Raw genomic sequence first — 16,347 nt, forward strand, 5'->3', positions numbered from 1 at the left:
AATGACAGTAAACCATGAGATATCAGATATCAATTTTTTTCTGTCAATTCATTAATGTCAGTGTCCCGCTTTACCTATATTATATATATATATATATATATATATATATATATATATATATAAATATATATATATATATATATATATATATATAAATATATATATATATATATATATATATATATATATATATATATATATATACAGAGTGGTCCTTAAGTAATTGTACAAACAGAAACCGTAGATTCTGCACTTTAAAATATTACGATTTAAGCCAACTTGCTTTTATAAAATGTTGATATTAAGAAAGATACAGCGTGTTAAAGTGTAAATGTAAAAATGTTATTCAATATTCTTCTTCTTATAACTCTTCTTTGTTAACTGCACTTTTGCATATTGGTAAGCTAAACCAAATACTTTTATATTTAAAAGTCGAAGTAAAACGCAGTATCATGTTTTATGGTACCTATTAAAATGTAACTTAAAGTAAAAACATAAACAAATAAACTTTTAGTCATTTATCTAAATATTGTGAAATAATTCAAAAATTAAAGGTTACAATCTAATTATCCACTTGTAATGAGTATAATCGTTACCTTCAATATTTTATAGAATATGCCAGGGAATATACTGCAGAATGTATGAACGAGGGGATATTGAAAATTCAGGAGAAATGCTTAGGTTTGAGTAGCAATCCGATGTCGCCAATCCGTGATATCTCACAAGTTAGTTGCAAGTAAGTAAGCGCATTTACTATCACAATCAATAATGTTAAACAAAATTCCATTTTTATACTTGTTAGTGAATCTAGGTATTTAATTTGCCAAAATTATAAATTTTATTTTTAAACTTTTTATTTTTTTCTATTTTATTTGAATACCAGAAGTTCTTAGCAGCGCAACCGATCATAAACATTTAAATCAAGGGCGAACGATGGGTCATACGTAATAGACAAGGTGAAAGCTCAGGTTTGTTCGAGCATAATCTCTTTCATGAGTACCCCAAAAAAAATGTTTAAGAAGTCGTCTAGGCGATAAGTTGTTGCAAAGCAAATTGTAACAATCAATTTTTTCGTCCCGGCATTTTTTTTATATTTTTTGGATCATTCTGAACAAAATAGGTCTTTTGTAGATTTCTGTAACTGGATTGCTTTTAACTTATAAATAATGTAAAACTAAGAAAAATGCAGGATTACGATTTTAAAGGCTCAAAAACAGAAGTAAAATACATTATTTTTCAATTCATCAAGGAACTAAATTCAAGTTCAAACATTGTTCTATCATTTTCCAATAAGTGTTTTGGGCCTATTTCATTTAAAAACGTTGTTTTTTTAATTGTTAATGAAGCGCTTATGACATGACGGGTGCTCGAACTACGACGTGTATAAGAGAGAGAGAAATAAGTTCTAGTGTAAAAATTGTTGTTGGTTTAAATCCTCATTGTAAAAAATAAGCACCCACCCGGTCGTACGTACTTCATTATCAATTAAAAAACAAAAGTTTATTAGCCATTTATCCACTAAGGGTGTTATAAAGATAATTACGCCCGGAGAGCAGCAACATAATCCAGCCAGAGGGCCTCTGGCCTGAGAGAAGGATGTTGATCCATAAATTATTCATGGAATATATAGTTTTCTCTTTTTAATGTAACACCAAATCGTGAGCACATAATCTTGCTTTAACGAGTTGGGGTAGATGTTCTAATGTTTTGTTTATTGAAATTAGAAAAACTGTTGCACTAATAACAGATATTTGAGGAGTTCCATTTACTTGGTGTTTTGTGCTCGATGTAGTACCATTTACTGGGACGGTGACTTAATGTGTTTAAAATATCGTACTTCCAAGCCATATTAAATGCTTCTGTTATGTCAAAAAATTCAGCAAGACATTCTTGTCATAAAGCGAAGCTTCTCATATATTTCTGATTCTAAATCTAAGAGATTATTCAGGGTAGATGTGTTTTTGGAAATTCGCTTTGTTCGTTAAGTATTAAATGATTATTTTTTAGGAACCATAACAATCTTTTATTTTTTATTTTTCCCAATATTTTACAAACCTCATTAGTAACTGAAATTGGTCTACATGACTCCCGGTCAGTTCGTGTTTTGGTTGGTTGTAACAAAGAGATTATGGTAGCCTCTGTCCATTTTGAGGGAAATTCATGGCTGCTTCATATTTTGTTATAAAGATTAAGTAGATACATATTGGAATTTTCTGAAAGATTTTAAAGAAAACTGATATGAGTATCATGTGGTCCTACTGCTAAATTTTTAGCGGTACTTAAGGTGTAATTTAGTTCTGCCATTGCAAACGGTGTTTTAACAGAATTATCTCTCATATAGCTTAAATTTATAACTTTTTCATGTGTATCTATATCTAACAAATATTTTAAGTAGTTATTGTAACTAGTGTTTTTTTTTGTAATGTATAATAAGTGGGTGACACTGCGTAATGGCTGTTAAGGTTGGACAATTACTAGCAATAGGTTTACTTTTAATGCAATTTTGCAATTTTAATGCAATTTGACTTTCATGTAAAAGAAAAAGAAGTAAGCTGTATTTTTAAAGTTAACTAGCATCAAGGTAAGGATTGAGATGTCTGAAGGAAAATGTCTAAAGAAGATGTGTCTGAAGATGTCTAAAAATTATTTAAAGTTTGAATTTGATATGCCAATTTTTAGAAAAGATAATTTTGAGGATTATTTAGTACCTAGTTAGAAATTTTTGTCCTAGAATGAAATGGGTTATTATTTGGCATACATTTGAAGTCTTTTGCTTTAAATGAATAATTGGCGAAAAAAAAGACTGCATGTTTACTTTAATTTTTCCATTAAACTTTTGTAAGAAGTTACATTCTCTCTCATTACTCTATACATTCCTTGTTTGTTAGATATGCACAATAGGTTGATTGTATTCATTTGATTATTATATCTGTAGTTTATAGGTATTCTTTCTGATATGATTTATTTATAAAATTCATTAATACGCCTTGATGTTTAGTTGTAACTATTGGTAATTACTTTTGTAGTGTAATTTATTAATCAGGCAAGTTAATTGTAATGAATAACAATAACATAAACTTTTAATAATACTAGACTTTCATATTATCATTCTGTTTTTTATCGGTCAATAACCAATGAGGGCGAGGTTTTTTCAGTTTAATAGATTAAATTCAAGTTCTAATTTTACCTGACTTATTTTACCTGATTCTAATGATATTTACGGTTAATGATAGGTTAATAAAAAATGCTTATACATTTAGTTAATTGGTTTGGCAATAGGAAAACTAAAAGTCAATACATTTATTGCCTTTTTGTCATCTTTTATTTACTCTTTTGTATAAAATTAAAATAATTCTTAATTTTTAGAAAACTCGAAGACGCCGAGGATTGTATTGTGGATACTCTCAGCAACCATTGCTCTCAAGATATCACAGATGTTGTTGTATCTGTAATAAAAATTTTAAAAACCAATACATGCAGTTACGCACCTAAGCATAGGAGCCGAAGAAGTTTGCATAGAGTTGTAAGACAATTGGCAATGTCTGATAAGATGGACAGAATTGAGGAGCATTTAAAAACTAAGTGTATCAAAAATGGACTGGAGTCCAAAAAATTGGAAGTATGTATCTCGATAAAATATACTACTCTTCTGAATATGTCTCTAGTTTGTAGATCTTATTTCTGTGTGATGATAAACGTATTGAAATTTGTGGATAAATTGTTCTGTTATATGCACCATCCGTATTTTCTTGTTTATTTATCTTAAAGATATTAATTTCAGTAATGTTTTATATATATATATATATACATATATATATACATATATATATATATATATATATATATATATATATATATACATATATATATATACATATATATATATATATATATATATATATATATATATATAAATATATATTTATATATATATATATATATATATATATATATATATATATATATTTTGACAACAAATGCTGGACTATTTAACTACACAATGTTATTTTGCCATCTACATCGTTTATAATAATTATCGTCACCATATTTTAATTAATTCAAAAAATCCATGTTTTGCACAGTTCCTTATCTACATTATATCTCAGTGATATATCAGTTAGTCCTAATTCTAAAAAATTCAAGGTATACAAATTGGTCTAAAAAATTGATATCGTTTGTATATTTTGAGATGCGGTAATTATTTTATGTCATACTAGTTTATTATCGTGTTTTTATTGCTTAGTTACCAACTACATAATAGTATACTTTATGCCCCTGCGAGCATAAAGTGCACTTTATGGCCTGTACAGGCATAAAGACAAAAAAATATTGATAACTTTTTAATACATTTATTACTGAAGTTACAAAATATGGAATAAAATTATTCTAACTACATAACATTATTTAGTAGAATTCATATAAAATTTGACATTCTGGGAAGATCCGGTGATAGATAGATCTGACATTTTCACTTTTTAGGCTTGACAACCGCAGATGTTCTTTCATGTTTCCCCCTAACGACGGTATTGCTCATTCTCCCATGAGAAATTTTCTGAATTTTTAAAAATATTTAGATAAGGAATACGATAGCAAACGAGTATGACATAAAAGTTTGTATGCACCGTGGGCACTAATAGATGTGTATACCCTCAGACTATTCACAAACACTCGTGCCAGAGGCCCTCGTGTTTGTAAGACAGTCGCCCCCGGGCATAAACATCTACATAATGCCCTTGGTACATAAATAACTAATTTCGCCTACCTTTCAATGTTGACTTTATTATTCTTTTTTTTTTTAAATCTCTGTCAGTCTTTATTCTGTATCAACCAGGATATTTACTAAATGTTAGTTTCTAGTTTTTTATAGCAACATTTTCGAAATTATGTTTGGTTGACGTTCATTTTCAATGATAATGGAGGTTTCTTCAGAGCATGTCACTAGTAAAAGTTTCTACAAATTATAATGTAAACTAATTTAAATTAATGTAAATCTATTAGAAACAATTTTTTCATGCAGTTTTTTTGTATAATTCATGCTTATGATGTCTATCCGCAAAGAAAAGTTATTTTCCTGTAGTTAGCTATAAACCATATATGACATAATACTATAGTCAGCTACATACCATGTATGACTTTATATAAAAGTGTTTATTTATTTAAATAAACCCGTACGGGCTAAATCATAGAATGTTTTAAGATTAAATAGCCCATCTTAAGTGCTACTACTAGGTTATCCATGTTTAAAACCACTAAATATATGGGTAAAAACCCCTTAAATGTTATTTAATTGGTATTAGATTAAATTGCTGCTGATAATTATGTGGGATGTTAAAATTTTACGTAGATTTACTTCATAGCAACGTAAGATCTCAACCAGGATTAATCTCAACTCTCAACCCAGGTTAAAAATTTACGTTATCATAAAGTAAATCTTCTTAAAATTTTAACATCCTACATAATTATCAGCAAAAATGTAAACTAATATCAATTAAAGAACATTTAAAATATTTTCACCCATATATGGCTTTAAACATAATATATATACCTAGTAGCAGCACTGAAGATAGACTATTTAGTCCGAAAACCTTGTGTGATTTAGGGCGGAAGATTTCTTTTAAATAAATATATCTTTTAAAAAAGAGTTTTTAATAAAAATTTTTATGACCTCTCTTCCTCTACTATGTTTTTATTTTTTTTCTCGTTGGAACTTTTGAACACTTTTGGCAGGTTTGGAAAATTAAAAAATTACTTGTAAATGCACATAGGTAGGCAAATTCTTAAATTTTACATTTTTATTTTGCACTGCTCTTTTATTATTTGTTTCTATTTGATGAGATTAATATTCTGCTTTTATATCTTCTTTTTGTCTTGTCTTTATATTATCTTGTTTGGCGAGAAAGTGGAATGCTATCTTGTCATTTTTGTAGATTTACAGAATATGGCATATTAGAATAGTTCTCAGTAACATTCTACCAGTATAAAATATTTGTTAAAATTTATTAAACCAATAATAAAAATGTTTAAGGACAACGTATTAAAGATGAAAAATTGTATAAAGGAAAAACCCATTTTCTTTGTTCCAAAACATATTTACATCAAGCATATTGACGGATGTACCAAAGAAGTTATTAAAATGTTAAAGGCTTGTTTACCGGAAAAATATAAATATCTTCCCCAACTGATTTTTAATGTTTTTGATTCGATGATCAGTTTTATGTACGATGACTTTACTCTTATAAGTTGTAAGTATATTTTTTAAGTATATTTAATATGTATCACATAAAATTAAGAAAATATAAAGAAAAACACGATTACACGAAAAGGGGGTCAATAAACTGTTTTACAGTAATCGTAATCGTATAGGTAAATGGCTTATTCTGTAAATATATTCGGTAGATTCACTACGACCGGGCCCGTCTTAAGATTAACCACAATTATTATGCTCTTAAAGAGAGATAGATAATACAATAATGTCATCAATATAAACCAAGCATATATATCTTCTATCTTCTTCTTAGGGTGCCTGTCCGTTCCGAACGTTGGCGATCATCCTGGCTATGATGACTCTGTTGGTTGCTATACGAAATAGCTGTGTTGAGGTCTTTCTATACCATGCTCTCAGGTTAGCAAGCCAGGATATTCTTCTTCGTCCTGGGGCCCTTTTCCTTTCAATTTTACCTTGCAAAATGCATAGCAGTAGCTCGTATCTGCCTTGATTTCTCATTATATGTCCCAAGTACTGCAGCTTACGTCTTTGTCGCAACGTATCGTGCGTACCGCAGACTTTGTCTGTCCATGGTATCTTCAGGATCCTTCTGTATGACTATATCTCAGAAGCCTGAAGTTTTGATAGAGTTTCGGCCTTCAATGTCCACGTTTCTACTCCGTACAGAAGTACTGAGTACACATAACATTTAAGGAGCCTTATATCTCCTATAACTGCTTTTAATACATTGTAAATACTCTTTTAAAATTTGGAATTTTAGGGTCGCGTTTTTAAGTCAGAATGGATTCTCATCTATTTTTCATATATTCGTAATAATCATTTTCAACACCAAAATCTGTCTTCTGTATATCTTCTTTGCCGTTTTAATTTAATCGAATCTACTGACTAGATTAAGGGTGGAAAATACTACATTTTTTTATTGTTATAACATAAATCAATATGTTTCTTTTTTGTTTTTCACCAAAAAATTATTTTTTCAGTTTAAATAAATTAATAAATATCACAACGGTAGTTAAACGAAGGATAAGGTTGATTTCAAATGAAAAAGAAATCTATTATTTGTTTAAAAATTGTTTTAAATAAACAGTTTCCCGTGGTAAATTTTAGATAAACTTTTTACTGTAATGTTGTAGCATCATATTCTTACGATTAAAATAAGATTCAGCTTGTGAGTAAAAAAATCAATGTGTTTCAAACGTTAAAGTTGAGGCAGTTTGAAGTTTATAATGTTCCGAAATGTATATCAAATTGTTTATGGATTTTTGAAACTGAAATTTTCAATACAAAAATCAAAAGGAAAAACGCTAAAATTGGCTTTTTTCGGAATTTTTAATTGTTTGTTTGCATTTTACCCTGAAACTAAGCATTTGACGAGAAATTATAAGAATATCTTTGGTCTTAAAATAACCCAAATTAACAAACTGTCGTTTAGGAACAAAAAACAATTTTTTATAACTTTTTAAAAAAATTGTTTCTCGTCATAATCTATCGATTAAAAAAATTTCAGCTTATGGGTATAAAATCGACCTTTTTCGACAAAAACCATCCGCCTATGTCGATATCTTCGTGGGTGCTGGCTTATATTGTTGAGATGAAACTGATTTCTGTAAATGGGGTTGATTCGTTCTAAAATGTTATGCATATGAAGTGATTTGTTGATTTTGTTGAAATATGGGGTGGGATTTTCCCCTCTTGCAATATTTATATATGACATGACTATTACTTTTTGGCTTAGGCAACTCGGTTTGTGGTCGAATTGAAGAGAAAATATGTATCAAATTTTGCCCCTGCGTATGTAAAGTAGAAGTAAAGTTGCTGGAAGATAAAGAATAATTTTGAGATTTTGATTCTTCGAAAGCTGGTATTCTGTTCCTCTTATCACGTGGCCAAAATATTGCAGTTTTTGTATCTAAAATAACGAAGTTTAAATTATAAACTAATTACAACTTGATAGATAGATTCAATGAGGTGGTATTTGCCCTATTTCACTGCTATTTTTAGATCTATTGTGGTCCTCTAATCTTAGATTACATTCCCTAACCTATCCCTTCCGTGGAGTTCTTTACCAGTGGCTTTTCGTCACCTAACGTAAATAACCCCAAATTTACCAGGCTATCGCACTAACACAAAATGTGCTATGCTGTTTCTTCTTCTAGGTGACATAATCTTCAAACTAGAACTTACAAACAACAAAAAATCAAAACAACAAAAAATTATTCAGCAGTAAGTTTACTTTAAATTTTAATAATAAATGGTAGGAACTTGTATGTAGTATGCTCCAAACAATAATTCTGTCAAAATTGTCCTAATGAATCGGCTAAAAAGAGGTTTTACCCACGGGAAAAAAATCACAAGATTTTTAAAACGGCTTTTAAAATATAATATGTAATTATAGAATTCTAAAATTATATATCATTAGAAAAGGAATAAATTAATTTGTACAACATTTTTAGCGGAACTTACACCTTGTCTACCAAAACTTAAAAGTGAAGAAAGCACTAAGGAATACAATGAGTGTAATAGAAAAGTAACAGATATCGTTGAGGATGAACTTGTTGACACAAAAGAAAAATTTTGCGAGTAAGTATAATGGCTAGTTACAAAAAAAAAGAATACCCACTACTTTGCTATAAATTTTGTAGCACTTATAGTTTTATATTTAAGTTGATTTTAATCGCTATGTTTATAATATACAGCAATATTTAAATAGATAAAAAAGGCGAGCAAATGCCATTCTTCCCGAGGGCGCCCTTCGAGACCATCTGACGCTAGGCGATTCATTTTATAGGAATGGGTGGCATTGTCGCATAACACCTGAAGATTGTGGATTTTTCATAAGGTTTACTTTTTTCAGCAGTAATTGCACGCATGCATGAAGGTTAAACTGACACGCATGGGTGCAACCCAGATAACTGACACAGCCGCTGATCCTATGACGGAATATGACAGAGCAGCTGAAATTGGCTGCTCCCATCGGGGGTAGTTGACCGCTTGTGGGAACATGGTGTATTACCTCCGGTTCCCAGACTTATCTACCTACCTAGCAGTAGGTAGATATGCCCATCTTCAAGCATAGCAATCCTATGCTTGTGTCTTCGCGCTATCCTAACAAATATTAGGGTGCGTTCATTAGGGTACGTTCATTACGGAGACCATGGCATGGTATCCTCGCCTAGAGCATAGCACTAACAGTGAACGCTCTCATTTAAAATAATGCATTTATTTTACGTGGCGCTGATAACATAATAAATACCATCCTATAGTCAGATCGAGGGTCGGCACCTCGTTATGAACGCACACTTAAAAAACTTGACCGGACCAGCTTGGCATGTGCCTCTCAAAACAAATACTGTTCTCACAAATTATGCAACCAGGGAGGGCAACAGGAACAATTTTAAAAATAACGAAAATACATATATCAATTAAATTTAGCACCTTGAAAGACACAGCAGCAGACCGCCCGGTATGGCAAAGAACAGTGTATGAAGGTGCAAGAAAGTTTGAACAACAGCTACGAACTCATGAATATGGTATGAGAAAACGAAAAAAAAACGAGATTTTTATATATTAAATAATTTCCAGCAACTGGCTGCCAATGCAGACTGGTTATGCCATCATTGTAATGCGTCTGCGGTTCCAGAATCAGCCTATTTAGTCACTGTAGAAAGCACAACTGACTATTGTTAATAACTGTAACACGGAAGATATTTACACTCGTTAGCAAGTGAATAGCGATGATAACTGTGTATTGAAACATATATTTATTCATTGCTGTCAATATATTAAACAGATATTACTATATGTAAGTGCTTAAATCAATGTGGACCTATAACATAAAGCTACGGTGTCTTTTAGTGAATAAATATTGATGTAACTTAACGATTTCAAAGAAAAGTATGGAGGAATATGGTTAAATCTTCTTGGTATAAAATAAATGATGTACACGAAATATTACAATTTTAAGTGGATACTATTAAAAATTAAATCATTAAGTTCATGGCCAGGAATCATGTAAAGACAGACATATTTAGCATGTGAATCCCTAGACCATCCGGCTTCTAGATAACTTATAGTTATGAGGAGACTCAGAAGGACAAATTCATTTGAGGTGGCGTAAAATAATGCAAAAGTTAAAGTACTATTATGTGTGTATTAATAAATAATACAAAAAATCAATGGAGTCTGAACAAATATTGTTGGATAAACTAAATTAGACTAAAAAAATACATCAAAATTTAATTGGTCGTTAATCTTGTTCGCCAAATTATAACGGCTTAAAAGTACTGACAGGTGTTTACGTTAGTTTTGTGAGTCAGTACACAGGCTGTTTTACGACGAGATTACACTATCTATATATCGAAAACTATAGTCACTATATTTATAAATACAACTCAAAAAACTGTCATTCTAGACAAAATTTGTATAAGGTACTATGAGTCAAAACTTATTTTTGAGTAATTCATCTTTTTTAACAAATTTTGTCAGATAGAAAGTTTTTTTAAATGAATAGCAATTCCATTTTCAAACATAATATCTTAAAAGCTTTTACACACAAAGTGCGGGTAGCATTATTTTAGTAGTTTACGTCCAAAATAGAATTTTTAAATAAAATGTGTTCACAAATGATATACTTTTTCTGTAAACTTCAAAGCACAGTGAGTAAATAAATTTAAATAAAATATCCTGTATTTATTAATTTTAGTTTAAAATGAAGACTTTTAGACAGTATTAGATAGTATTTAGATCTTTTAAATAGTATTAGTATTAGCCATTAGTATTGTCGTTTATTATACCATGAGTATTAGCTATTAGGGTTTCGTATACCTTAAGTTAATACTTTCAGAGATAATTGGGGTTTAATGTTAAAGGTGAGATATTTATTGTTTTATTTTAGCTGGTCGTGTATGAAGATGTTAACCCTTATCGGGTACATGCAAATTACGTGAACAGTCGGGTGGAGTCTATGAGGCCTGGTTTCTATTTTGAACAATACATTAGAAAATATTAAAATAAAACTATTTGATATAAATATGTAGGTAAAATCTTTTTTTATTTCGTTTTTAATACATTTGCCCATCACAGTGCACCCTCGATGATTTATGGCTTGCAAATACAAAGGGTGTAGACGTAGCCCGATATTGGGCAGAAAAACTGTAGTCGGATCCAGACACGAAAAAGTAAAGTAAGTTTAATACATTTTAACCATTCCAAACACAATGATAAAATAAACAACATCTTTAAGAAAATGCAAAAAATAGTTAACAAAAATTAAATTAAAGGTTAAAGTAAGTTTATTGACGTTTCAATTTCCATTTTGGAAATCGTTTTCAAAATACAAACATTGGTAAATTAAACAATTTTATTTTTTTTAAACAAAATTTGTATGTGGAGTACAACAAGGTTCGGTACTGAGTCCTCTACTTTTCCTTATCTTTATAAATGACATCACTAACTTAAAAATCGATGGAAAAATTGTTTTTTTTGCCGATGATACCAGTATTACCTGGAGGAACTCTAATATTGCAACTCTTCATGCAATTATAACTTCTGACCTACTTAAAATAAAAACCTGGTCCAACTCTAATTAAATCTCTTTTAACGTGGATAAGACAGCAGTATTATCCTATTAAGGAGCTCTTCAACCACTGCTTCTTAATAACAGCGAGATCAGTATCGTTGATTCTGTAAAATATCTTGGTATTTTTATAGGCAGCAACCTTAAATGGTCACTTCATATTGATTTGTTAAGTAAGAAACTAGCCTCAGCCTGTTATAAAATAAAATCTGTTTCGAAAAAAATCAATTTAGCATCTTCCAAAAGAACATTCTTTTCTTTGTTCGAGTCTCATCTTCGACATGGCCTTCTTTTTGGGGTTCTAGTACAGCTGCCCAATCCCAATTTGATGTTATTTTTAAGTCACAAAAGAGAGCAATACTGTATCTTTTTGGCCTCAGTAGAATAACACATTGCACAAGCTACTTCAAAAATCACTAGATTTTAACTCTTCCCTCTCTATATATTTTAGAAGCTGTTTGCTTAATTCGTAAATGGCTACATGTTTTACCAGCAAGACTTATTCATGACTACTCCACTAGAAATTCAGGCTTTGATGTGTATTTACCGATCCTCTTCACTGAGTTAATAAAGAAATCTATATTATATTCCGCAAAAAAATTATACAACCATCTCCCTTTGCAACTTAAGTCTACAACTTCTTTCCTTAAGTTCTATAAATTGACAAAAGCCTATCTATCTGAAAGACCATATTATTCAATGAAAGAGTTTCTTAACGAATAACTAAGAAAGTTCAGTACGTTTAGGTACTAGCAACAAAGTATTTTTTATATTTGGGTATCACATGCAGCAGCTTAAATTTATTTGTAAACTAGTTCGTAAGGATTTCTTATGCAACTGGCAATTTATTTACATTTTGCAATGGATTGTGTATTTTATTATCTTTTATTTTGTGATATTGACGAATTATGTAATTTTAGTAAATTTTAATTGTAATCCTTATTTTTTTACTTTTTTAAGCTTTGTCCATAAAATTGTACAATTTTCAGTGACAATAAAGCATATTTCTATCTATCTTTGAATTTTTTTCAGATAAGGATCTATCACTGAAATCTAAAATATAAGAGAAAAAAATTAAAGGTTGGAACATTACTATATTTATATATAACCACAGGACTTAAAATATATACTCTGTGTAGGTTATACTTACTTCACAAAAAATGGGAAAATAAATTTACTCACAAATTTGTTTGAATAGTCGGGTAGAATCTGACAGACCAAAAGTGCAAATAACTAGCGAACTAATATACACTAATGCAAACCCCGTTGTTCACTGATGTTTGACATGTGGACCTAAAAGTACTGTCTAACGCAGCGCACTCTGACATAAAATAGGCGGTGTGGCATTAGAAATAAATTGTCCTTGGTCTCACAGACCCCACTCGACTACTCAAGAGTTAATGCTTGTCATAATTGACATTATTTCTGGTTACTGGAATTACCGAGTAATAGAAATGGCTCATTTAGAATTAAACAATAGAGATTACGAAAATGTTCTTTTAATACTTAGGGAATGTGACACTTATTACTAGATCATATGTTATATTTGCTTCAAGATTTTTAACCCCCCATGACACCGTGAAGAAATCTTTTTAAAATTAAACACATTTTGGTTATTTTTAATAAAATAAAGACTATTGTTAGTAATAATTATACTCTGACGTTTCAATTTTATTAAATTTTAAATTAACCCTATGTCTAAAAACTGTCTTTTTGTCACTCTGAATACATATAAGTATTCACATGTTCCCATGAATACGTGCACGAAACCCTCCACTTAAGACCTATCCTACACTCTCTCAAAATTTCTACATTTCTCAAAATTTAATTAGTTCACGAAATGAACGCATTAGATCATTGCCCTGACATTTCGTTAAAAAATTGCTAAAATAGACGATATGTCTATTTTAGCAATTTTTAGCAATTTTAGCAAACTTTTTGTATGCAATTAAAATGAATCACAATGCGTTTTATTATCATAATACTAGGTGTAACATTTAACGATAGGAGTTATAAATATTTCTTGTGTTGTATTATAGTACTAAGTAGGAACCAAAAGCGTTCGATACAACAAATGTGAGATCCGCATTTTCATTTTCAAAATTTTTAATTATGACTAGTTGTTTTTTTTTAATCGCCTGTTTTTTCAACTCATCGTGTTACGGTAATTTATTTAGATAAGTTGATTGACGATAATATATGTCTATTTTGATAACGATGAGTTAACGCAGTTTTCTGAGGTTTACAGTTTTTTTATTATCTAATTTTAGTAAAGGTTACTAATATTATTTTAAAGACGATTTAACTTTTTTTGAAATATTTTATGGAAGATAAATTTTTGTTTCAGTTTATGAGTAGATATGTCGATTTTTATGGTTTTGTATTGATGATCCTTTGACATGTTTTCTGAAGTGATCTTAACGTATTTAAGTGAAAAGTGTATCTAATGTTTAATTGATTTAATCTCGAGTCACTTAATAAGTCTCAGGTTAATACTTATTGGCTTCCTAATCCTTGCAGTTTGGCTGTATTTAGTATTTCTTGTTTTCGTATTGTCAAATTATTATCTTTTTATTATCTACCTTTTATTTATCTATCTGTTATCTATTAATTAAGATTTATCTCTGCCACTTTTCAATCAACTACATCCTTACCCTCCTCCAATGAAGCTACCGAATGGAGCAACATGGTTTTCGTAAAGCTTTTGTGAACAAACAGCTTTTTATCATCCACTCTTGTTAGCTTTTTCGTTACAATACAGTTGATATTCTTGGTTACTATGCTGCTTATCTCGAAACAGCATTACGTCGTGTTGAGAGAAATTTGGATATACCAATGCCATCTATTTAGCGAATTTTAAAAATTTTAAAAAACATAAATTCCATCCCTATTCTTACAACTTAGTTCAAAGTTTAGAGGAGACAGACAATAGTCAAATAATAGAATTTGCAGAATTTGTAACGATAAAATGTCAAGAAGATAACGAATTTTTAAAGAACATTATATGGTGTAACGAATTAAAACTTACAAAAAACGAAATGTTTAAAAGGCACAATTTTTCATTACTAGAGTGAAGGAAATTAACATTTAATCGATTGTGATAAAGATTGTGTGATTTTCAGCAGAGATGGGAGTTTAATGGCTTTTGTGCGATCAGAGACAACCAGGTTGTAGTTTTTCCTTTTATGATTGTAACTTAACCGTGTTTTATTTAAAATTATTGACTTATTGTGATTTGAAGTTTAAAGAAAGTATCATTTGTGAATACCCTGTATTTAGAAATTCGACTTTGATGTAAATTATATTAATATAAATACTATCATTACTATTTATGTTTAAGAGTTTCAGAGACATTATATTTGTAAATGCATTAGATATTAGCTTTTAAAAGTTTCTTTATCTGTCAAAAGTTTTCAAAAAAGATGATTAACTCAATATAACGTTTTGGTTTATGGTACCAATTTGCAAAAATATTGTGTAAGTAGTTTCCGATATATAGATAGTGTAAGCTCGTCGTGAAACACCCTGTATAACAGATATTTTTTTTTAAATGAATTTATATTTGCTTTTTGTATACGTTTTATCTAATTTAGTGTTCGAAATTATATTAATATACGAAAACTTTTTAGTTTTAAATATTAAAAATAAGATATTTTCGTTTATTAGCTCATTTTAATAACCTAATTTCCATAACAAATTTATTAAGAAAAATAAATAATAACCAATTATGTATCATAAAAGATAAACTATAAATACACGAATTTCCATTAATTGTTTATATCAGTTAAATTTTCTAAGTTAACCTCATTAGCCTGTTGTATACATTCTGTCAAACACATTCTTTACATTTTTTCATACATACTATTGTACATGATACATATATAAAAATATTTTCTATATAAATGTGCTGTTTGAATTTTTAGGAGATATATACATCTAAATGAATGTTTTATTGCCCAAGTTAAGAAACAATGCTCACCATCAAAGGAACTAACTAAATTTGAACAGGATTACATAAATGCTGTAAAAAGACCATGTGAATAAATCAACACAATTTGAAATAAAATGTATTGGATATGTTACGATTTTTTAGTAAAGTTATACCACTAAGCAAATTGTTTTTTTATTTTATAATACAAATAGTGCCCGGAGCTGTGTATTATATGGTATTATCAACTTTGTTAGGCAGATTATGTCGGTATAATTATAGCGACAAATATATAATTAAAAAAAAATTGTTTTCATCAGTTATTGACGAAACTAAAAAACAATATTTAAAAATTAAAACGAATTTTAAATATTTATTTTAATTTATTTTACACGGCTATCTAACTAGGTTTTCTCACCACGCCCTCTTCCATCTTCGTTTCTCTATTGGTGCTAATACAATTCGCCGATAATATATATGGTTGGACTGCATTGAATTACAACTTTTACCCTTATTGGCGTGAACTGATAGGACATATTTTACTGGTGGTACTTCTAAGTTATTGTGAATGGTTGCATTGCTTAGTAACAAGTGCTGCAGCCATTAGGCGCAATGTTT

The 16,347-nt window shown here is 29.5% G+C and overlaps 1 protein-coding gene across 1 annotated transcript in view; it reads left to right on the forward strand.

Annotated features, from left to right (window-relative positions):
• The window catches only part of LOC140441418 (uncharacterized), a 37,369-nt gene extending 21,453 nt beyond the window's left edge, over window positions 1-15,916 (forward strand). The window contains exons 4-8 of the mRNA XM_072532137.1: window positions 613-736; window positions 3,367-3,619; window positions 6,026-6,242; window positions 8,680-8,806; window positions 15,725-15,916. Coding sequence (XP_072388238.1) covers window positions 613-736; window positions 3,367-3,619; window positions 6,026-6,242; window positions 8,680-8,806; window positions 15,725-15,845 — 842 coding nt within the window. The 3' untranslated portion in view covers window positions 15,846-15,916. The remainder of the gene's footprint in view (window positions 1-612; window positions 737-3,366; window positions 3,620-6,025; window positions 6,243-8,679; window positions 8,807-15,724) is intronic.
• Window positions 15,917-16,347: the final 431 nt, after the last annotated feature.

This window comes from Diabrotica undecimpunctata, chromosome 5 (genome assembly GCF_040954645.1).
Source record: "Diabrotica undecimpunctata isolate CICGRU chromosome 5, icDiaUnde3, whole genome shotgun sequence".
In the NCBI taxonomy this organism is placed as follows: Eukaryota; Metazoa; Arthropoda; class Insecta; order Coleoptera; family Chrysomelidae; genus Diabrotica; species Diabrotica undecimpunctata.